This window comes from Candoia aspera, chromosome 4, assembly GCF_035149785.1.
Source record: "Candoia aspera isolate rCanAsp1 chromosome 4, rCanAsp1.hap2, whole genome shotgun sequence".
In the NCBI taxonomy this organism is placed as follows: Eukaryota; Metazoa; Chordata; class Lepidosauria; order Squamata; family Boidae; genus Candoia; species Candoia aspera.
The window spans coordinates 103,905,075-103,927,517 of record NC_086156.1 but is presented as its reverse complement, the minus strand read 5'-3'; the positions used below and the strand labels follow the sequence as shown (position 1 = coordinate 103,927,517).

General features: G+C 46.3%; 1 protein-coding gene across 1 annotated transcript; it reads left to right on the top strand.

Moving 5' to 3' along the window:
• Positions 1-5,253: 5,253 nt before the first annotated feature.
• Positions 5,254-21,418, top strand: LOC134496806 (vomeronasal type-2 receptor 26-like). The gene is made up of 5 exons (XM_063302519.1): positions 5,254-5,378; positions 7,351-7,642; positions 16,991-17,218; positions 19,918-20,044; positions 20,496-21,418. The coding sequence occupies exons 1-5, from the start codon at positions 5,254-5,256 to the stop codon at positions 21,416-21,418; spliced, it is 1,695 nt and encodes a 564-aa protein (XP_063158589.1).
• The last annotated feature ends 1,025 nt before the right edge of the window (positions 21,419-22,443 follow it).

Genomic DNA, 22,443 nt, shown 5'->3' with positions numbered 1-22,443 from the left:
TTAAGGAACCCAAAGTGTCCTGCTTGCTTGGTGTCGTGGGATCTATGCAAGATCGCTTGGCGTTGCGAGTCCGGGACATAGATTCTGCCTTCTCCCCATGCCAGGTCCTGTGCCATCGTTACCTTGTCGAGGTTTGCTAGGAACCAGGGGTCGGTTTTGAGGGCGGCGGTGAGGTCCGTGCATATCCCCCCTGGTAGTTGCGGTTGGCGTCGTCTGGTCACTGGTTGCCCCGCCGTCGGTTGCGCCATAGAGTTGTGCTGCCTCCGAGCGCCGCTCCTGGTGGTCACAGCCATCCCCAGTTGGGAAGCGGATAGGACCGTCCCGATCGTGTCTAGGGCAGGCTCTTCGTCTTGGGGCAGTCGGGAAAGGGCGTCAGCCAGGAAGTTCTTTTTACCCGGCATGAACTTCAGCTGAAAGTTGAAGCGGCTGAAGAATTGGGCCCATCGGACCTGTTTTGGGCTGAGGCGTCTGGGCGTTCGGAGGGCCTCGAGGTTCCGGTGGTCGGTCCAGACCTCAAATGGTTGGGCGGCTCCTTCGAGTAGGTGTCTCCATGTTTCCAGCGCCAATTTTACCGCGAAGGCTTCCTTCTCCCAGACGTGCCATCGCCTTTCTGTCTTGGAGAATTTCCTCGACAGGTAGGCGCATGGTTTCAGGAGTCCTGTGGGGTCCTTTTGGAGTAGGATGGCCCCCAGGGAGAAGTCTGAGGCGTTGGCTTGGACCACGAACGGCCGTTCTGGGTCCAGGTGCGCGAGGATTGGCTCTGTGGTGAACAGTGCTTTCAGCTTATTGAATGCGGTCTGGCACGCGGGAGTCCAATTCAATACTGTGCCCAGGTTCTTGGCGCGTCAGGTGTCCCCCACCCCTTTGGTTTTGAGGAGGTCCGTTAGGGGGAGGGCTATCTCTGCGAACCCCTGGGCGAATGACCTGTAAAAATTCGCGAAGCCGAGGAAGCTCTGGAGTTGGCGTCTGTTGCAGGGGCGTTCCCAGTTCACCACCGCCTCGACTTTTGCGGGATCCATTTCTATGCCGTCTCCGGAGATTCGGTACCCCAGGTAGTCTAGGTGCGCTTTATGGAATTCGCACTTTGAGGGTTTGGCATAGAGCTGCGCCCTTCTTAGCTTATCGAGGACTTGTCTGACTAGGGTCACATGTTCCTCGTGCATTTTGGTGTAGATAAGGACATCGTCTATGTAGACGAGGATCCCTTTGAACAGGTGTTCATGCAGAACCTCATTGATGAGCTGCATAAACACCCCCGGGGCCCCCGCTAGTCCGAACGGCAGCACTTTGTACTGGAAGGCGCCTAGGGGGCAGTTGAACGCAGTTTTCCATTCGTCCCCCTCCCTGATTCGGATGCGGTAGTACGCCTCGCGAAGGTCCAGCTTGGAGAAGACCTTGCCCGTGGACAGGTGGGCGAGCATGTCTTTTACCAGGGGTAAGGGGTATTTATTGGATAGGGAAGCCGCGTTTAGGCCCCGGTAGTCGGTGCAGAGCCGTAGGGTGCCGTCTTTTTTCTCCCGGAATAAGACGGGGGCTCCGACCAGTGAGCATGCTGGCTCTATGAATCCCCTCTCTAGGTTTTTATTGATGAACTCCCGGAGGGTTGCCATCTCCTTCGGGGTCATCGAGTAGATCTTCGGCCTAGGTAAGGGGACATCGGGCAGCAGGTCAATCTGACAGTCCGTCTTGCGGTGGGGGGGTAGTTGATCAGCTTCTGCCTCTCCGAAGACCTCGGAGAAGTCAGCGTATTGTTCCGGTAGGTCTGCTGGGGTAGCTGTGTTGTCCTGGGTAGCCGCCTCTGCTCGTCCCACAGTGGGGTTGGTTCTGCCCGCCGGAACTGGCGCCCGGTACTCACCGTCGCCGAATAGGAAGGTGCGGGTCTCCCAGTCGATGCGCGGGTTGTTTGTCGCGAGCCATGGCATTCCCAAGACTGCGATGGGTCGTCCGATGTGGGTGACTACGAACGATGTGCGTTCGGTGTGGGTGCCCATTTGCAGGGTGACCGGCTCGGTCTGCATCGTGGCTGGTTTCCCTCCCGCTGTTGAGCCGTACAGCTGGTGGAATGCCAGCGGCGTGGGGAGGGGGGAGCAGCGGAGGTCGAGTTTGGCGACTATGTCGGGGTGGATCAAGTTTTTCGAGCACCCCGAGTCCACTAGTGCCGCGGCCGTGGTGACCCCGTTGCCGGCAGAGAGTTTGATTGCCGCCATTATAACGGAGCTTTCGCCGTTCTGTCGAGGTGGTCCGCGCTGCTGTCCCACCGCCTGCCTCGCAACGTGTTTTAGGGCAGGCGGGGAGCGTTTCCCGCCAGCTGGTCTGGGTCTACGGCATCCTCTCCCCCCCAGTAGGCATCCCAGCCTTCGTCTGGTGTCGCTGTGGCTCCGGTCATTCGGCGGTGGGGGGGCGGCAGCGGGTTAGGTGGTTTGAGGCTAGTTTTCGGGGCGGATTTGGGAGCACTAGCCGGCGGTCGGTTGGCGAAGCAATCTGCCGTCTTGTGCCCCAGTTTTCCACACCTCCCGCAGGGCCCACGATTAAATTTCTTCCTTGGGTATGTGGGACCGGCCGTCCCCACGTGTGGCGCGGGTACCTTTGGGCAGGTGTTGGTCGTGTCTTCCATCGTTGCCATGAGGAAGGTGCGGTGCGCGTGTTCTGCTTTCCCCGCGAGGTGGATCCAACCGTGTAGAGTCTCCGGGTCGTCCCGGTAGAGGGCCCATTGGAGTACGTCGCGGTTGAGCCCCCTTTTGAACATTTCCAGCAGGGTGGTCTCGGACCAGTCGTTGATCTTCCCTGCGAGGGCTTTAAACTCGAGGGCGTAGTCCGGGACAGTGTGTGCGCCCTGTTTGAGTCTTTGGAGTGCGCTTTTCGCCCTCACTTTGGCTAGTGGGTCCTCAAAGTAGCGCTTCATCTCGGTGATGAAGGCGTGGAAGTTGGCAAGGGCGGGGGAGCTGGACTCGTACATTTGGACGTACCAGTCCGCCACCCGGTCTTGTAGTTTGATCGCCACGGCTGCGATCTTGTCCGCTTCCGAGTCATAGGAGTGTCCGTGCCTCCCCATGAACTCCCTGGCGTTCGTAATGAAGAACGACAGTTTTGCAGGGTTCCCATCAAAGAAGATGGGGAAGTCCTTTGGGGCCCGGGCGTTTTGTGAGCCCCCTCCTCTCACTTCCCGGCCTGTGGCGTTGTCCGCCTGGGCCGTTTGTTGATCATTGTCTGGCCCGTGGGAGTGCGACACCCCGCTCGGGGTGTGGACCTGTGCGGGGACGTCGTTGGGCGGTGCAGGGGACATCAACGATTGAAGCATGGTCCGGAGTTCCTTCAGCTGGGCCTCCATGGCCGCAAGTCTAGCTTGTGCGTCCCCGTCCGCGATCTGCGCTGCCGCTGGGGCCAGTTCCATCGGTGTGTCGGCAGGGGTGGGTCGCCGGTGGGGTTCAGGCACTCCCGTCCGTTGGTCCGCTTCCTCCGCCATCGGCTGGGTTGCTTCTTCGTCCTCCCCCGTGCTTACCGCCGTTGGGCTGCCACTCCACGCCCGTGGCTGGGGTGCGATGTGGGGCGAGGGGTTCTCCGCTGGTCTCGGGAGGTATGTTGCTCCCTCCCGTGGCCGGGTTGCCTCCATCGTCATCTCCCCCTGGGGTTGGAGCTGAGGCTCGGGTTGGGCCGGGTGGGTGTCCATGGCTCCGGGAGTCCGCGGTGCCTCTGGCCTCGATCGGTCCTCCTCTGCTTCTTGCCATGCGGCTCGCCCCCCTTGTCCGCGTCACGCTGGCCTCATCGTTCCTGGTCTTCTCGCTGTCTACTCCTCCCGCGGCTCGTTGTCGTCCGGTGGGGCTCGGCGAGGCTGAGTTTGTGACTCTCAGCTTTATGTCATGCACTGCCTACTGCTGAGTATAGCACAGACACTGGTTCAGTTGAAGCAGGTTCTGTTTTATTCATCACGTAGTGTCAGTAGTAGAAAAAAGCTGAGAGTGACAGGAGTGCGCCGGTGCGGGGTTTAAATACCCCGCGCCGGTCAGCGCCCCCTCACTCAGGGTTACGTCATCCCCCCTTTGTCCAACATGCTGTCTTGCCAGTAGGTGAGGGGTTGCGAGGCCCCGCTGGTGCTCCGGGATCGCCCATCATCGGTTTCCTTATTCATCCGGTGATTGCTGTCAGCTGGACGATCTCCGTTGCGCTAGTGCTAACAGCTTGGGTGTGCCTCGCGATCCGCTTAGCCTTTGTCTCTTCTTCTTTCTTCTTTGTGAGCTGATGGCTGCTTATCTTGAGCCCCTTCCCCTGCTTCCTCGTTATTGTCATGTGTGCCATTGCGCTGATGTCTTCAGCTCAACGGCACTCATGACAACTGGAAAGTTTTGGAAAAAGTGATTGCAGCCGATGATGATGATGACAACAACAACAACAATCACTATGCCTATGCCTATGCCTATGGCTGAACTATGGAAGACATCACATTCCCTCTAGGAAATAGTGGGAACAAAGCTATTCTGCCAGTAATGGTAGAAATCTTTAAGAGAAAGCCTTGTATTTCTTTAGAAGGGAAATTTGTTGCATTCCTTCAATAAACCCTTAAAAAAGGAGTGGCAGAAATGTGAGACAAATTTATTATTACCTATACACGAGGATTGCCACAATCAAATGTTTAGACTCAAATCTTGGAACCCGCCATGGAAACTTGGACAGCAATTAGTCAGAGAAGACTTTGACATTGAGACAGCATGGCATGCCAGGAGTGGGCAATTTCTAACCCAGATTGGTTTAATTTAGTGTCTGATCCAGCCCTTATGGCTCTGATCTCCCAAGGAAAAACTGGACTGCGCTTAATCAGATTTGAATTAATCATGGCAGGTGCCGATATTGGAAACATAAATGGGGGGCTCGTTGATAATCCTAACTGTGACTGTGGGAGCGTCCCGCAAACTTTACATCACATCACGATGGAATGTCCCCTCAGAAGGTTTCCTGGCTCCCTGCAAGAAGTACATCATCTCGAGGGTACGGCTGTCCAATGGCTAAACGATCTAGCTATCAGGGAGGCGGCTTCAACTGTTTCTGGAATGGGGGTGTCTGGCTGTAGTTAATGGCTTTCAATATGTGTGCAGGATTCCAATCTGAAGTGGGCAAAGCTGCTTTGCCTTCAGTGTGCTTATCAGCCTCCTCCTAAGAAGCCATGCCTTTTCCTGCTCTCACACGGTAGCCAAGTAGGTTCAGAAAACCTAAGGAGGGAGGGGATAGGGAGGTCCCACTTCAGATTGAAATACTGTACACATGGCCTTTGCAATGCTGTCCATACTGCAGCACATCCTCTCCATCCCAGACATTAATCCACCGCCAGACAGAGAGCCATGGGGAGGGAAGATAAAGGGAATCTTCCAGAACTTCAACCGTGGAAGGTAAAAGTTCCTGCAAGATTTTACCCTAAAAGGCTGGAGAGTGTTTCCACTACAACAAGGTAACATTGATCTTTTTGGAAGCATGTAGTGAAAACAGGCTTTAGGTAGGGAAAATCTGGAACTCATCCAGATCTATTTTCGGGAGAGGGAAAGACCTTTTAAAATCTTGCTATCGCCACACAACATAAGAAACATGGAATTTTTATATTGAGCTTCAAACTGCTCTTGATCTAGTCTTTTCTCCTAGTTCTTTTGCCTGGTAACATAGCATCCTTGACATGGAAGAGGATTATTATAGTCTGTTGCTCATTTGTTGAGAAGACAAATTAACCACAAACACTTAAAACCTTCCTAACAATTGTATAGAAATTAGTCTAGAATACGATGAGGAAAGATAGCCTGGGAGATGAGAAGGAAGGACTTATCTGGTCATATTGGCTACTATCTATGACTTCTTGTTCTAACCACCATTGTTTTCTTTGTATTTAGAGATGAAGACTCAGTTCCCAAAATCCACTATGATCCCAAGGGAATTAATGTATTTCTTTCCTTACCTGATAAAGAACAGACAAGGGTTGTATTAGGACCATACAATTCCTCTAACTGGGAAAGGAATTGGACAGCTTTGGGGAAGGTGATTATCTACCCCCTAATTATCAAAATCACAGTGAATAACCTTGTTTCCTGTGGAAGCCCAGAGGCTAGTGAGACTGAGCAGATGTTAGTAATAACAACAATCACATAGTGCTCTGAAGGTTGTATTTTGAATCCCTCTAGTGCTAAGTGATATAACTGTAGCTATACAGAGGGCCAACCGAGATTGGATCTCATTGTTCCAGAGAAAGTGGGGTGATGAAGATGTGGCTGCTCTGCGGTGATTGGGGCCACCTTACTTTGGCATTCCAAGGCTGGGTGTTCCTGCTCTCCCTCCTTATCCTGCCTCAGACTTCGTTCAGCAAGATCCGTACCTCCACGTGTGGCAGCAAGCTAAGGTTTCCGTACAATTCCCCTGCTCCCTCCAGTGACATTACCATTGCAGAATTTGTCTCTACTCTATTTCCTCTACTGCCTTTACTCAACTTTATGGAACCCCCAGCAGGATTCTTCAGAGGATGGCAAGTACTCCTTTAAAAACAAAATGTGATCTGCTTTTCCAGTCTGCTTTACTGGGATCGAATTCAAGTGAATCTGGTAAAAATTGTTCCACTTTAGATGAGAATTAAATGGGACTATTATGTATATATCTCTCTCTTGGTTAAGGATAACTCAGCTATTAGAATAGTCCCCTGTAGTCCCCTGGTTTTTTCATCTGGGTGTTGCTATACTTGAATTAATCTGCTTATGGAAAAAACTTCTATCTGGCAAGGACCCACCGGAGCACAATCACCCCCACCCCTTCTGTATTTCAAATTAATGCTTGCTTTTATTTTAAATAGATTGAGCTTGTCTGACTTTTCTGCTTTTCATGTAGTAAGCCTCCTTGATTGATTGATTGATTGATTGATGCATGCAAAGGTGGGACATATTTAAATAAATGAACGTGATAAAATGTTACATCTTGAGTAACAAATTCCCCAACAGTTGGCACAGCCCATCGATTTCTGAGTGTCAGATTGCATAGCTGCCCAACACATGTGAAATTACCCTTTTTATGGCATGACCTGTTTTAAACTGCTCAAAATGCGATGCCCAAATAATCTTCAAACGACATTCAGACACTCCCCTTCAGCTCCTCATTCCATGCCTGCTTCAGCCCTGGGACATTTTAACTACTGCATTTCAACAATTAGAGTTTTTCTTTTCCAAAGAAGTGCTTCAGAAAACAAGGGCATACTTCACCTCTCTAATACTCATTAAAGCAGACAGACACATCCTTTTTTGGCACAGAGAAAAGCATTATGAAAGCAGGCTATTTAATTAAAATGCTTGTCTCATTCTACAACGGTAGAACTAAATGAAACTCTTCTTGCAGGCCATTGCCTAAAAACTTTCAGCATGTCCTCGCCTTCACTTTTGCCATTCAGGAGATCAACATGAATGAGAACTTGTTACCCAACATCACCTTGGGCTCAAAAGTCTATGAAAATGCATTTAATCCACAGAAAGCCAGTGAGTATCTTTTGGGCCTCCTCTTCCTGGAACAAAGCTGTCCTCCCAATTATAATTCTGTAAAGGATCAGAAGCTCATGGCTGTCATTGGTGACCTCCCCTCTCCGAACACCATCCAGATGGCCAACATCTTGAATGCCTACAAGATTCCACAGGTATCTGGGCTCACATAATGCACAGGAAAGAAAAGAGGTGGTGGCTACAAAAAACTATATGAGGACAAAAAAAAAGGAGGGGGGGGACCAGAGAAATGCAAGGAATCAATTACCATTACAACAACAGTAATTCTTAATGAATATTGCATTTAGAATGGAAGAAACAGTGTAGCTGTCATTGTTTCCATGTTGCCACCGCAGTTTAAACCTCTTTATCATTAAATCAAATAAATGTAGCACTCGATATCTTACTGTTATAATATAAAATGCCAGATGAACGTTATTTGACTGCCACAATGGGTAACCAATACTCTCACATTCTTAATGAATAAGAACCCTCTCTTGTTACTCAGTTCTGTCTGCTCTCTATTTCGGGTGAGCGCAATCAAAGCCTGAGATGACTTTGTCCAAAAAGTGGCAAATGGAATGCTAATGGTGGTCGGGTTGCAAAAGTAGTGAGGATGGACTTGTTGATCCCCAAATTTAGTATTTATCTCTCCCCATCAAGACTTTTTATGGAAGCAAGGGCCAAAAGAAATCTGCTTACCCCCTGCTTTTGGTGTGTCTGCTGAAACACATACCATAGCTCACCTAAAATACATCATTATTATTCCCAAACTGCAGCTCAGTTACGGCTCTTTTGACCTTGCGTTGAGTGACAAAATTCAGTTTCCTTCTTTCTTCTGGATGACTCCAAATGAAAACCTCCAGTATGTTGGGATTATTCAGCTCTTGCAGTATTTTGGATGGAATTGGATTGGCCTCCTCATCCCAGAAGACATCACTGGAGAGAGGTTTTTCAGATTTATGAGACCCAGATTCATCCAGAGTGATATTTGCATTTCTTTAATTCAATTTATCCCAAGAGTGACAGATTATGAGCCCAGTACCTTCCGAAAGAATAACCTAAATAGCATAGCATTCTCCCTATGGTACAGTAAAATCAATGTAATACTTGTTTATGGAGATATGCAGTCTATGGAAGGCTTACGAATAATTCTGGAATGTTATGAAATTAAGGACAAGCTCCCAATAGAGAGGATTTGGATCATAACTGCTCAGTGGGATGTCACTTCTGTTTTTGAGCCCCATAAATTCACAGCATTGTCCTTCAATGGCAGCTTGTCCTTTACTCTACACACAAATGTGGTACCAGGCTTTCAGGAGTTCCTTGAGAACCTAAACCCACATCACTCTAAGGTGTCTTTCATACACAACTTCTGGTATACTGCATTTAGCTGTTCACTTCCAATGTATAATTTAAAAAGGTTAGACATAGCAAACTGCACTGGGAAAGAGGATCTAGGGAGGCTCCCTGGAACTGTCTTTGAAATGGAGATGTCTGGCCAGAGCTACAATATTTACAATGCTGTCTATGCTGTGGCACATGCTCTCCATGCCATGTATTCATCCAGAGCCAGGCAGAAGACAATGGACAAAGGAGAGAAGTTGAATTTGCTGGAAGTCCAACCTTGGCAGGTTAGTTATGGTGCCTTTCAATGGGAATGTAGCTATAATAACATGCTTATTTCAATTTACACAAACATCCTTAACAATATATGTTTTGACTACCCTCCCAGCCACATTTATCTGGAAGGGTCTGATTGAACGAAACATGATTTAGTTTCAAGTAGACATGGAAGGATTTACATCACTAGGCTTGTCATTCAGCTGCTCCTCTAGAGTGGAAGAATTATATTTGTAAGGTATGCTTTAACGCTGCTCTTTGTAATCTATTTCACGGTGAGTCATTTTTAGTTGTGTGGACGCTTTATGGTAACTTGGCAAAATGCTGATTTCCTGGACTTCTGGTGGGGACCAATAGCGGCTTGAGCAGTTTTTTTCCGCTGTCTGCAGACTGACCTGTCAGAGCAGCTTTTTTTCTTGGGCTCAGGGAAGCTTCCTTGGAGCCCAGAGGCGTTCTCTGTATTAAGGAGGACCCCAGGAATCACCCCTTGTGTTCTCCAGACAGCTGGTCACAGCCAGAAGACCGCAAAATGGCCTTTCACGATCAACTGGTAAGCGATCAGCTGCGAGGCAGGGCTGTCATCTTCTTCCCAAGCCGCTCTGAAGCCAAGCTGGACTTTAAAGCTGCCCACCCCATTTCTATAGCACTAGGGTTTTTTGTTTGAATTTTACCAGAGATGCTTTCTACACCAAAGAAATGCGGAATCTCTTGCTGATTCTCATTATTTTTGAAAAATATTAACTCAGTAATTTGGCTTTTTATATATAATGTGTTAAATTGAGATTTAAGGAATTTTTTTTATTCCGTTTTTATTAAAGTGGTTTTTGAGGAATATAAAACTTTCTCTTCTTCATTGAATCTGCAGATTGGAGTTCTGATCTATTTGCTCTCACTTTCCCGTGGGAATGCTGTTTGTTATTTCTTTTTATTTTCCTGATTGGCCACACTGGAGATAAAAAGGCTGTTCAGTTACAGCATGAATGGCTTTACCTTCCCGGGGCACTAGCAGGCGCCATAATCGATCTTACTGTTAAGGAACAGGGAGGAAAATAATTCGATACTTAAAGATCGCTACAACGCTGTTATTCAAGTCTCGGAGCATTTCTCAGAATTTGTGGAGTCCAAATTATCCCAAGAATTGAGATAAATTGATTGGGCTGAAAACTACCTGAAGGCTAAAGCGGTTTCTACAAAGAAAACGATGAGAATTGGTGACTTATCTTTAGATAGTCAAAGGAAAATTGATTTGAAGATAGGAAGATTGTGTTGCCACAATCCTGATCAAGAAGGAGAATTAAATTATAGAGGCTGGAAGATTTTGGACAAATATTGGGGTTTTTTAAAGCAGGTTGTAGAATGTGAAATTGACAAGAAGAAAGCTCTGTACCTTCTCCTGAGTGCTCATTTCTTTTTGCAGTTCTGACTTTTAGAGTGGTTGCGCTAGAGATGGGAGCGATTTGTCCCCCAGCGGCCTCCTGCTCCCTTTCCAATCTTCAGGCCAACAAACCGTCCAAATCCAGTAAAAGGCCAGCTTTGTTTGCAACACTTTGGGGTTGAGTACTAGAAGACAAATTCGCTAAAGAATAGAGAAGGACGAATTCCTGTGGGGAAAAAAATGGAATGTGGTTGGGGGCAGGGGTAGGATAGGAGGGCAACACTTGACTTACTCTAAGACAGGGTTTCTCAACCAGGCTTCCATGGAAGCCTGGGGTTCCACAAGAGGTCACTAGGCCTTCCCTGGGAGAATCTGATTTACTTAAAACATTACTTCAAATTTGGGCAATTTAACATTAAAGAGGTAACTTTCATTCTTCCTTTTAATTTAAGAACTGTCCTAACAGTCAGGAACCATGCTGAGACAAGGAATAGATCTCTAGTGTTTTATTACCGCTACATTAGACAGAAAATCCTAACAAACTGAAGAAGCGTGAGAAAACCCAGACAGATAAAGCCCAGAAGTTAAGGCGGCTCTGATCTGTGTCTCTTTGAATGGCTCTTAACTCCTCAGTACTACGCATGCATCTTCCCCCCTGGATAGGGGCCCCCTCCTGCTCACCATCAGTACTCATGACATCACCCTCCCCTCCAGATTCACATTCCATTTCAGCCCCCTCCCTTTCCAGAGGTCTCATGAGAGTCCATCTCCCCCTCCAAGCTCCCATGGGAACTGGGCAACGATGGAAATTCTTCAAAGGAAAACTCCTCAGGACGAATCAGTGCTGCTCTCCAGGTCTGATAACGCTTCTGGCCCAGGTGGCTGCTGCTGGAAAATAGCTAGATAATTAGAAGATTCTTCCCCCCTCCCCCTTGGGAAATGCAAGCCCGAGGTGGAGGGCTTCGGCTTTCCCTCCTCCTCTCGCTCTGGCCTCAGAGCCTCTGGCGGGGGTGGAGGTTGCCAACTTACGACCTCCTCTGCTTGGGATTCCTCTGCTTGCTCAGTCAAGTGAGGAATCTCTGGTAGAGTGCGAGGGTTGGGTTTGTGAGGGAAAAGCTGATGGAATCGATGAACCAGCGTTGGTGCATGCACATCTCTGGCATTCTCCCATGTGCGCTCTTCCTCAGGGTACCCTTTCCAGTGTATTAAATATTGCATGTTCCTTCCCCTCCTCCTAGGGTCCAGAATTTCCTCGACTTTGTATTCCTCCTCCCCTCCACAATTACTGGAGGTGGGGGGGGGGGGATTTGCGATCGTAAGGTACTTGGGGGAGGGTCTTTGGCTAGCAAGGCTCTGTGAAAAACTGGATGGATTTTCATGGATGCTGGCAGCTTTAAGCGATAAGCCACTGGATTATCTGCTGTAGCACAGTGAAAGGGCCCACAGACTTAGAGTCCAACTTCTTGGAGGGCCTGGTAGAGGTCAAAAATTTGGTAGAGAGCCACACCTTGTCTCCTACCGCCATCGCTGGCCCCTCTTGTCTCTGAGCATCTGCAGCTCTCTCATAAGCACTCTTTGCCCTGTTCAGCTGCTCCTTTAACAACTCCTGTGTGGCTTGTTGCTCTTTAAGAAAATCAGCCATGGCTGGAACAGTTCCCTGCTGGGAGGAGGTGGGCAACACCCGAGGGTTAACCCCGTAGAGTGCTTGGAAGGGAGACATCTTGGTAGAGGATTGCACAGAGTTGTTATAAGTAAATTCTGCCATGGGGAGCAGGGCTGGCCAATTGTCTTGCTGATAAGTGGTGTAACACCTGAGATACTGCTGTAACCCTTGGTTAATTTTCTCAGCTTGCCCGTTACTAGCCGGATGATGTGATGATGATAGGTGGATCTGGACCCCTAATGACTGGAAAAGGGCCCTCCAGAACCTGGAAGTGAACTGAGGGCCTCTGTCACTCACCAAGTGATTTATCATGCCTCTATACCTAAAAACATGGTCCATAAACAACCGCAATGAGGCTTGCGCAGGTGGGAGGCCCTTGCAAGGAATAAAATGTGCCATTTTAGTGAAAAGGTCCAGCACCACTAGTATGGAAGTCAGTCCCTGGACCGGGGGTAAATCAGTGATGAAATCCATGGAGATTGTATCCCAAGGCCTACTGGGGGTGGGTAGGGGTTGCAAGAGTCCTGTGGGCTTCCCTGGGAGAGGCTTGGCTCATCTACAGGTATGACAAGAAGCAACATAACCCTTTATGTCTGCAGTCATCTTAGGCCACCAGTAGTCTCTCAGAGCTCTATGGAGAGTTTTGAAAACACCTCCATGGCCTGCCATTTGATGGTCATGGCAAAGTCTCAGTACTTCTTCCCTCAATGAGGGGGGATGTATAATTGCCCCCTATGCCAGAGGATTCCTGCCTCCACATTAAATGGGGAGGCAGTGTCTTGCGGGCCCCTCTGGAGGTCATCCATCCTGGCCCTGGCATACAGGTCCTGTTGCTGCTGAGCTCTGACTCTTGTAAATAGGTCCTCTGCTTGTCTGCCTGCTGCTAAAATCTTTGTCTTGTTCCCCCTCATAGACCGCTGAAAGTTGTGAGGTTGTAATATAGTAGCCTATACCTCCTGGTGAATAGCAGGGGTTGCCTGAATGGATCGAGACAGGGCATCTTCCAAACGGTTCTGTGCCCTGGGAACATAAGAAATAACAAAATTGAAACGGGAGAAAAACTGGCTCCATCTGATTTGGCGTGGGGTGAGGGATCTGGTGTTTTGTAGAAGCTGTAAATTCTTGTGATTGGTGCAAACTTTCACAGGAAAGGTTGCACCTTCTAGCCAGTGCCTCCACTCTTGAAATGCTGCTTTAATTGCTAGCAACTCCTTGTTAAAAACATCATAGTTTCTCTCTGCTGTTGAGAGCGTGCGGGAGAAAAATGCACAAGGTAGCAATGTATTCTCTGTTTTGTTTGTATATTGGAATAAAACAGCAGCAATAGCAAAATCTGAAGCATCTGAATGCGTTATGAATTGCTTTGTGGGATCAGGATGCTTCAAAAGCGGCTGGGATGCAAAGAGCTGCTTAAATTCTTGGAAGGCTGCTTGCTCCCTCTCCCCCCAAATGAATTTTGATCCTTTCTTCAAAAGCTGTGTGAGGGGTTTAGCCCTGTCACTAAATTTATTTATGAATCTCCTGTAAAAATTGCAGAACCCTAGAAATTTTTGTACCGCTTTCACATTTCAGGGGGGTTGCCTGGACCTTAGAAGGATCCATGGATATGCCTTCCATTGATATTTTATAGCCCAGGAAATCTAATTCAGTTAAATCGAAGGCACACTTCTCTAGCTTGGTGAACAGCTTGTTCTCTCTCATTCTTGCTAAGACGTTATGTACATGGGTTACATGAGTTGTAGCATCCTCAGAGAATATTAATATGTCATCTAGATAAATGACCAGATACTTATCTAGTAAATCAGAGAAAATTTGATTCATAAATCGGGAAAATATGGCTCCTGCATTAGACAAGCCAAAGGGCAAAACAAGGTACTCAAATTTACCAAACCTGGTATCAAAGGCAGTCAGATATTCATGTCCCTCTTTCATCCGGATCAGATTGTACGCATTCCTGAGGTCCAACCTAGTAAAAATGCATGCTTTCTGTAAGCGATCCAGCAGATCAGATATTAGGGGGAGTGGGTAATTTTCCTTGACCGTGACTTTATTGAGGGAACTGAAATCATGCACCACTCTCATGGGTGCCTCCTGGTTTGCCAGTGCCAACGGGTTAGGCTTCTTCAGTATGAAGAAGGTAGGAGCGGATGCTGGGGAAGTAGATGGTTGGATGAACCCCTTTTGGAGATTAGAATCCAAGTCATCCTTTAAGGTGGCTAGTTCCTTGGGGGACATGGGATATTGTTTCCTTGCTGGAATCTTGGCTCCTGGTATCAACTCAATGGTGCAATCACAGTCCCTATGGGGGGGTAGTGCTGTGGCCTCTTGTTCGCTGAAAACGTCTGCGAAATCTGCATACTTGGCTGGCAACTGGACCCCCCCTGCTTCCGTGACTGCGTTGGTTGCTGGAGAGAGAAGAGCGGCTTGAATCTTGTGGTGCTGGCATTCCTTAGCTGGGAAGGAGATTGCTCCCGTAGTCCAGTTCAGCAATGGGTTGTGGATCTTCAGCCAAGGTGTACCCAGGACTATAGGCACCAAAAGTGATGCAGTAACATAAAGTTGGATCCACTCAGTGTGGTCTCCCGTTGTTAGTTGCAAATGTTCTGTGAAACTTCTAATCGGCCCTGCCTTGAGGGGCTGGCCGTCAATGGTCTCCACTTCTATAGGACGTGGCAATTCTATGGTCAGGATGTTGAGGTCTTGTACAGTCTGTACATCAATAAAATTGGTGGAAGCTCCAGAATCCACGAGGGCCTCTAGCTTGACCTGGTGCTCTGGGTTTATGTGCATTATGACTGGTAAGTAGTAAAAGGATTGCCTGGAATCCTCGGAATGAGCCCTTCTTAATTGATTGATGGTCTCCCTGCTGAGCTCTGTGGAGGGAGACCGACAGAGTTTCCCTGGTTGGAAGTAGAGGCGGAGGTGGCTCTTGGTTCTGCTGCTTGCCCTGCGGCTCTTGAGGAATTTGCTTGGCTTCTTGCTGGGCAAGCTCTCACCATGTGCCCCTGGACTCCGCAGTAGAAACAGAGGGCTCTCTCTCTCCTTCTCTGTCTCTCAGCCTTGGAAATAAGCCTCCTGCTCACCCCGATCTGCATCAGATCCTCTGATCCTGAGTAAAGGGATGCTGTGGAGAGAGCTGGAAATCCTGGAAGTGCTCTGAGGCCCCTGTTTCTCCCTGGCTGCATCTGTCTGAGCTCTTCTAGCCTGGCATCTACGACCACAGACAGTTGATATAAACCTTCTAGGGTAGCTGGTGTGCCCTGGTGCACTAATTCATTTTTAATTTCTTCATCCAGCCCCTGTTTGAATTGGTCTTTCAAGGTGCTCTCATTCCAGTCCAGATCTCCTGCTAACAGCTTGAAATCAGCAATGTAAATTCCCACCCTCTTGTTGCCTTGCTTGAGCTTCCGAATTTCCCAGCTGGCAGTGACCTCTCTGATCGGGTCGTCAAAGTGTGCTCAGAACCCTGCCAGAAAATTCTGGTAGTCGTTGAGAATTGAGTCGTTGTTCTCCACCATGGGAATAGCCCATTTGGCCACTGGGCCCTTTAGCAGACTTAAAATGAAGGTGACTCTGGTTCTGTCTGTGGGAAACTCTGCCGGTCTGCTGTTGAAAAACATTGTACATTGTGTGAGAAAGGTTCCCAACTGTCCTGCTTCTCCTCCAGACTTCTCTGGTAGACTGCCCTGGGATCTCAAGACTACTGGCAGAGCTGCTGCTGCTGGCACCGGTTGTGGGTTAATCGGAGCTGGTTGTTGTAACTGCTGTAGCATGGCTGCTTGTAATGTGTTGATCTGGAGATCTACTTGTTGTTGATGTTGTTGCAATGCTGCTGCCAGTTGTTGGGTGGCTTGCCGAATTTCCTGGTTTTCCAAAGACATTTTTCCAAATGGCTCTTCCTTTTTTTTTTTTTTTTGTTCCTCCCTCTTTCAGTGGGAGTAGGGGGTTTGTTAGGATTGATGTCCTAACAGTCAGGAACCACGCTGAGACAAGGAATAGCTCTCTAGTGTTTTATTACTGCTACATTAGACAGAAAATCCTAACAAACTGAAGAAGCGTGAGAAAACCCAGACAGATAAACCCCAAAAGTTAAGGCGGCTCTGATCTGTGTCTCTTTGAATGGCTGCTTAATTCCTCAGTACTACGCATGCGTTTTCCTCCCTGGATAGGGACCCCCTCCTGCTCACCATCAGTACTCATGACAAGAACACTGTTAATGTATATATCCAGGCCTACACATGAAGCAAATATACTTTTGTAATTTCTGGCCTATATTTCAGCCTGAATGTGCAGGGGTTCCCCAAGGCCTAAAAATATATCAAGGGTTCCTCCAGGGTGAAAAGCTTGAGAAAGGCTGCTCTAAGATATGTCTGTGTAAGCTTTTTCCCTCTCAGTCTTGAAGAAAAACCGATTTCATCTGCCGAGGCCGCAATGGAACTTCTTAGCCATGTTTTCTGGGACAGAATTCCAATATATATGATGCTTTCTTGTGACCTCCATTGATTTCTTGCCCATTTTGCTCTGGAATTGTGGGAAAGATCATTTTTTGGCAATTGGAATGCTTCCGGAGAAGGTTTTACCTCTCGTGAAGTCCCAATTTTGCTTGGGGAATCTATGACAAAATGTCTAATAATAAGGGGGGGGAAGAAAAAAAAAGCGGTATGAACATAGTCCTGCAAGGTAGAGTTTCCAATTTGGAACACAGAAAACACTATTAACGCAAATGTTCGGATGTTCATAAAGAATCAAGCTCCGCACTATTTGGTAAGTCACAGCACGGAACTGTTATTCCTATTGCCTGCTATTAGCACCAGTTTGTCACTTCTACCTCTTCTCTTTTAGCTTCGCTTCTTTCTGAAAAACCTCCACTTCAACAATAGTGCTGGGGAAGAAATAGCTTTCAATGAGAATGGAAACCTGGCAGCAAAATACGACATCATCAACTTGGTTACGTTCCCCAATCGATCCTTCCAGAAAGTCCAAGTTGGACTGATTGAGGCCCAGAGTTCTCGAAGGGAAGGGCTCACCGTAAATACAACTGCGATTGTATGGAATCCCAAATTTAAGCAGGTGAGTTAAACAAACCCACCAAAAAAAGGGGAGTTCTTTCCTCAGTTCCTGAAATTCAAAGCAAGTAAACTGAGAGTGGTTCCAAGGTCACGTGATACCGTCTCCCTGAATTTAGAACATCTTCTTTAGCCTGGAAAAATGATGAGGTTCTCAATTCTACATTACAATTTCAGGCCCTGGAGAAAGAGAATTCTGCTGACTGTGGCTTTGGACCAGCTTTGGGTCTAGCAGCCTCTTAAGAACTTATGTAACATTCATCCCTTGAAAGCTGACACGGAAGGGGGGGTTCATCCTTCTTTTTTTTATAGTATTTTTTATTAAAAATGACAATTACAGAAATAAAAACTAATACCAAATAAAAGAATAAAAAGAAAGAATATAAAGTAGCATCTTCTCTTAAGATACAACAAATGACCTATTCTTCCCATATCTCATCCCTTATCTATAAAGAAATCCTTAAAGCCTCATCATTTCAGTCCTGATCAGAAAAAGTCCATTAAGGGTTAACAGAAATAACAACATATCTATGTTAATCTTGATCAAATAAGCCAACTTTATATTCCTTCCTTTTACTTTTAACAATCTTGATCTTTAGTCCCTTCAAATCATGTCCTAGAACTTCATTTCTTTTCATTTTTTCTTTATCCCTTCTCACAAAAGTCTTCAAAGCTTTAACAAACCTCTTTTGTAAATCCAATATAGGAAAATTATCCAGGTCACTCTCTTGGTTTGTTATTTGTATATCCCTTTTGATTATTAGGACATCAGCTGGTTTCTTTTGTATGCCCAGTGTAGCATCTTTTTTCATATCATTCTTATAGCCTGTCATTTTAAAATCCACTTTCAGATCAGTCTCAGTCTTGTCAGGTAAAACTTGTTCCTCTTTCATAACATCTTTTAAACCCAGCCTCTCTATAGAAGCAGGCACCCTTCTAGCTCCATACATCCTTCAATATGTCCAATGTTAAAATATTTTTGCTTCATTCTCTATTAGAAAGTCAAATTTAAGTGTTCTCCTCCTTTAATTGTAATCTTTAGTTCCTTCTGGTTCCCTCTAGTATCCAACATTCAAGGTCTCATCCTTTGATCATGGTTTTTGTAGGAGAGTTCAAAACAAAAGAATGTTCCCATGGGAAGGATTCTTATATTTAATTCCAAAATTTTATTTCAAATCCATCTGGACCCTTAGTCCATTTGTAACATTCCAAAATCAAAGTTCTAATCACCCTTTTGCTGTTTATTCTAAAATAATTGTTTTAAGTCCTGAAACTTCTATTCAAAACGTCTTTTGCTAAGGATTGAAGGAAACTCACAGGTGCTATCCAACCTGCCAATCCAGATGTTCCTAACAGCTGAAAAGCAGTTAACAAGCAATTTCTGAAAGGGATTAGAAAGGGAAGTATGTGAGCCCAGTGTCCTTCTGAAGGCACTAACTGTGGTTTAAGCAAAATGGCCATTCCCTTTCCTCCCAGTGCTCTAAACCCACCCACACTCCTTGTGAGGAGCAATTGTCCAGAGTACTGGTGGGCAATCTCAAGGCCTCTCCTTGCCTGCAGAGGAATTATGAAGAGCTGGTCTACTTGCCAGCTCTTCATTCCACCACGGTCATTGGCTCTGCTTTTAGAGGAGCCACCTTCAGTTCACCATTTCTTCCCTGGAAGTTCCTGGAGGGTTCATCCTTCTGAGTAGGGTGAGGCTTCTCCACCCCCTGCTTTCCTCCTGTCTTGATACAGACATGCAGTAGGAAGCAAATCTTGGAACAGACCAGATATCAATTCTGATCAGTGAACACACTATTACTAGACTTATTCATGTTACCCATACTGTCACTTGCTCATTTTCCACTTTGGTACATGCTAGTACACTATTGTGCTCTACATTGGACAAACTAGCCACCCTTCTAATGAATCAGTGAGCACAGAGCTGAAATCTGAAATGGCAATATTGAACAAAGAAACCCCATTTGAGAATTGGAGTTCTCCTGGGCACTCTGCCTCTAGATGGAGAGATGGATCGGACACCTACCGAAGCTGATTATCTCCCCAAGCCACATCCTCACCAAACCCTTCATCCCTCTCCAGATTGGCAGGTGGTTTCTTGATGACTGAGGATGTTCAGAAAGAGGGAGGCCAGCAAAGCCAGAGAGTTTGGCCAATTGTTTTGCTTGACCCACCCTATACATGGAGAATCAGGACACCACTCTCCGGGGACAATGCAAAACAGATAACTGAGGCAGGACAACCAATGTTAGGCAGGAATATTTTTGACTGTCAATTTAAGGAAAGGGAGAAGAATAAATATGGATTGCATTACAAACCAAAAGCCTTCAGCAGGTTCAACATCCTTTCCCATGGCTTACAAGTTTATTTGGGATTTTCTTCTTACTGTTCAAATTGAAAACAACTCATTAAGCCTCTGAGAACGACACTCCTTCAGGAGACTCTTTGGGACATCTCAGTTTCCATGATGCACTGTGTAGGGGTCATGAAAGGATTTCTGCCCTTGTTTTCAACGTGAGAGAAGTGTTCAGGGGTTTCCCTCTCCCTTGCCTCAATCCAGAAAGCAATCCTAGGAATTCATTATTAGAAATTATAAGAAGCTGGTTGTTTCAGGGTTGATACTGAGAATGACTGCGGACTGATTGAGCAAACGCTAGGTTACCATCCATCTGAAGTATTTCCTTTTGCCATTCCCATTAGACACCACCTTCTTCGACCTGCGTGGAAAGCTGCCATCCTGGATACCGGAAATTAATTAGGGAGGGGAAACAGGTTTGCTGCTATGACTGTGCCCAGTGTTCAGAGGGAAGGATTTCCATCAAGACTGGTAAGAAAAAGATGTATATTTCTTTAAAAATTGTGCCCTCCTCTAAAGTTTGGTTTTTTGGAGATAGTTTTAAAGAAAATAATAGAGTAGGTTTCCTGGGATGTCTCACCTGCTTGGTTGTCTTAATCCTTTTTTTAAATAGGAACTTTTCTTTATCCAGGGGCGAAATGTGTTCTTCAGGAAATGCGGTCTGCAGAACACAAAAATAAATTTTCAAAATGTTTTCCTATAGCAGAATTTTCAGAAGAGGTTTACTCTCTTCATATTAAGCCAACTCCACTTGTCAGATTCCCATTTCAAAGAGCTAACAGGGAAACCTGCTCAGAATAGATCCAAGCTTTTATGGGAGAAAGGTCCAAACATACAGGTAGCTGCAGCAAGGAATCGTTGTTAAATCCTGAAGTACAATTCAGTGTGTAGAATGTTTCAAGATCTTGTTTATGGCTTTTAGATTCCAGCCAATGTGAGAAGTGCCCAGAAGAACAATATCCAAATGAGAAACAGCATCAATGTATTCCCAAAGCTTTCTCCTACTTATCCTACCGAGAAGTCCTGGGAACAGTTCTCGCTACCTGCGCAGTTTCTTTCTCTGCAATCACAGTTGTGGTGATGAGGATTTTCATCTGCTACCAGAACACTCCCATCGTCAAAGCCAACAATTGGGGCATCACCTGCACCCTCCTTTTCTCACTCCTGTTGTGTTTCCTCTGCTCCTTCCTATTCCTTGGCTGCCCAGGGACAGTCACTTGCCTTCTTCGGCAGGCAGTTTTTGGAGTTGTCTTCTCCGTTGCAGTGTCTTGTGTGTTGGCCAAAACCATCACCGTGGTTCTGGCTTTCATGGCCACAAAGCCAGGGAATCATATGAGGAAGTGGGTAGGGAAAAGGCTGGCCATCTCCGTCATTCTTCTCTGCTCCTTTATTCAAATGACCATTTGTGCGGTGTGGCTAACAACATCTCCCCCTTTCCCAGAGTTGGACATGCACTCCCGGAAGGGTGAGATCTTAGTGCAATGCAATGAAGGCTCAGAAATCATGTTCTATGTTGTGCTGGGCTACATGTGGCTTCTGGCCATCATCAGCTTCACGGTGGCCTTCTTTGCCCGGAAGTTGCCCGACAGTTTCAATGAAGCCAAGCTCATCACCTTCAGCATGCTGGCCTTCTGCAGTGTTTGGGTCTCCTTTGTGCCCACCTACCTGAGCACCAAGGGGACATCCATGGTGGCTGTGGAGGTCTTCTCCATCTTGGCCTCAAGTGGTGGCTTGTTGGGTTGCATTTTCTTGCCCAAATGCTACATTATCATACTGAGACCAGAGCTGAACACCAGAGAGCAGCTAGTCAGGAAGAAGAATAACATGGTTTCAAAAACTGGATAACAGATGCTGTAAATGCTTGGGCAGGGGTAGAAATGAAAAGCAGCTAGTCAGGAAGAAGACTGGTGTGATTTCAAGGGCAACATAAACAGTCGCCTCATTCCTATGATTTGGCTGTAAAGAACATGACAATAAGTCAAGGAATGTTATTCAAGAATAGTTGGCTTTTTCACCTGTTTTTTTTTTAAATGTAAGAAACTTCACATACACACAATAGCAAGGAAAATAATGGTGCACAACTTCTCCTAGCTTGAAGACTTCTTTGTCTTTGACTAAGAAGCTGGAAACTACACTCAGAAATATAGTGGGTAGAATCACCAAAGCTAATCTTGTTTATTAAATAAATTTTCCTCTTATTGATATTGAATTACAATAAAATGTTCCTATGATGAGTTTATAGTCATGTATTTATTGATGTCCTCTTTTCAACTCATCTCACCCGTGTCAACTCATGACTGGACTATTGCAAAGTGCTCTACATGGGGCCGCCCTTGAAGATCATCCAGAAGCTACAGCTGGTCCAAAATATAGTAGCTCAGGCAGTAATGGGTATATCGCAATACTGGCACTTCTATTGAACAGTATTAATTGGGGAGGAGTTTGCATTGGGTGAAGTTCTCTCTTTTTTTATATAGTAAATTTTATTCAGTTTCAAGAGAAGAATAAACTACAGAAAAACAAAAAAATCCAAGGAAAGAAAAAACTAAAAAGGTTCAGAAACACAAGAGAATTTTTTTTGAAATTTACAAAAAGATGTGGCTTCCGACTTCTAACAGCAAGAATATACAAAAATTTCCATAATCAATCTCTGACTCTATATTAAACCAAAACACCTCACTCTTTCTATAAGTCATTCCACTTTAACACATAATAAAAATCACTAAGTACAGTTACTCCTCCCCCTTATATTAAAATAAAGGAGGGAAAGTTCATATAAACCTCTTGAACATCTTTCTCCCCTCCAAAACATAACACCTTTTTAATCATTCCCTTCCTACCACTATTCTATACCTTTCTGTCTACTATAA

What these genes read in the sequence shown, in the direction of transcription:
- LOC134496806 (XM_063302519.1), top strand. Translation starts at nt 5,254, where the DNA reads ATGGCCTTTGCAATGCTGTCCATACTGCAGCACATCCTCTCCATCCCA. An exon ending in ATGCCTACAAGATTCCACAG is followed by an intron (nt 7,643 to 16,990) that starts GTATCTGGGCTC and finishes CTTCTCTTTTAG; the next exon opens with CTTCGCTTCTTTCTGAAAAA. An exon ending in AAGGATTTCCATCAAGACTG is followed by an intron (nt 20,045 to 20,495) that starts GTAAGAAAAAGA and finishes TATGGCTTTTAG; the next exon opens with ATTCCAGCCAATGTGAGAAG.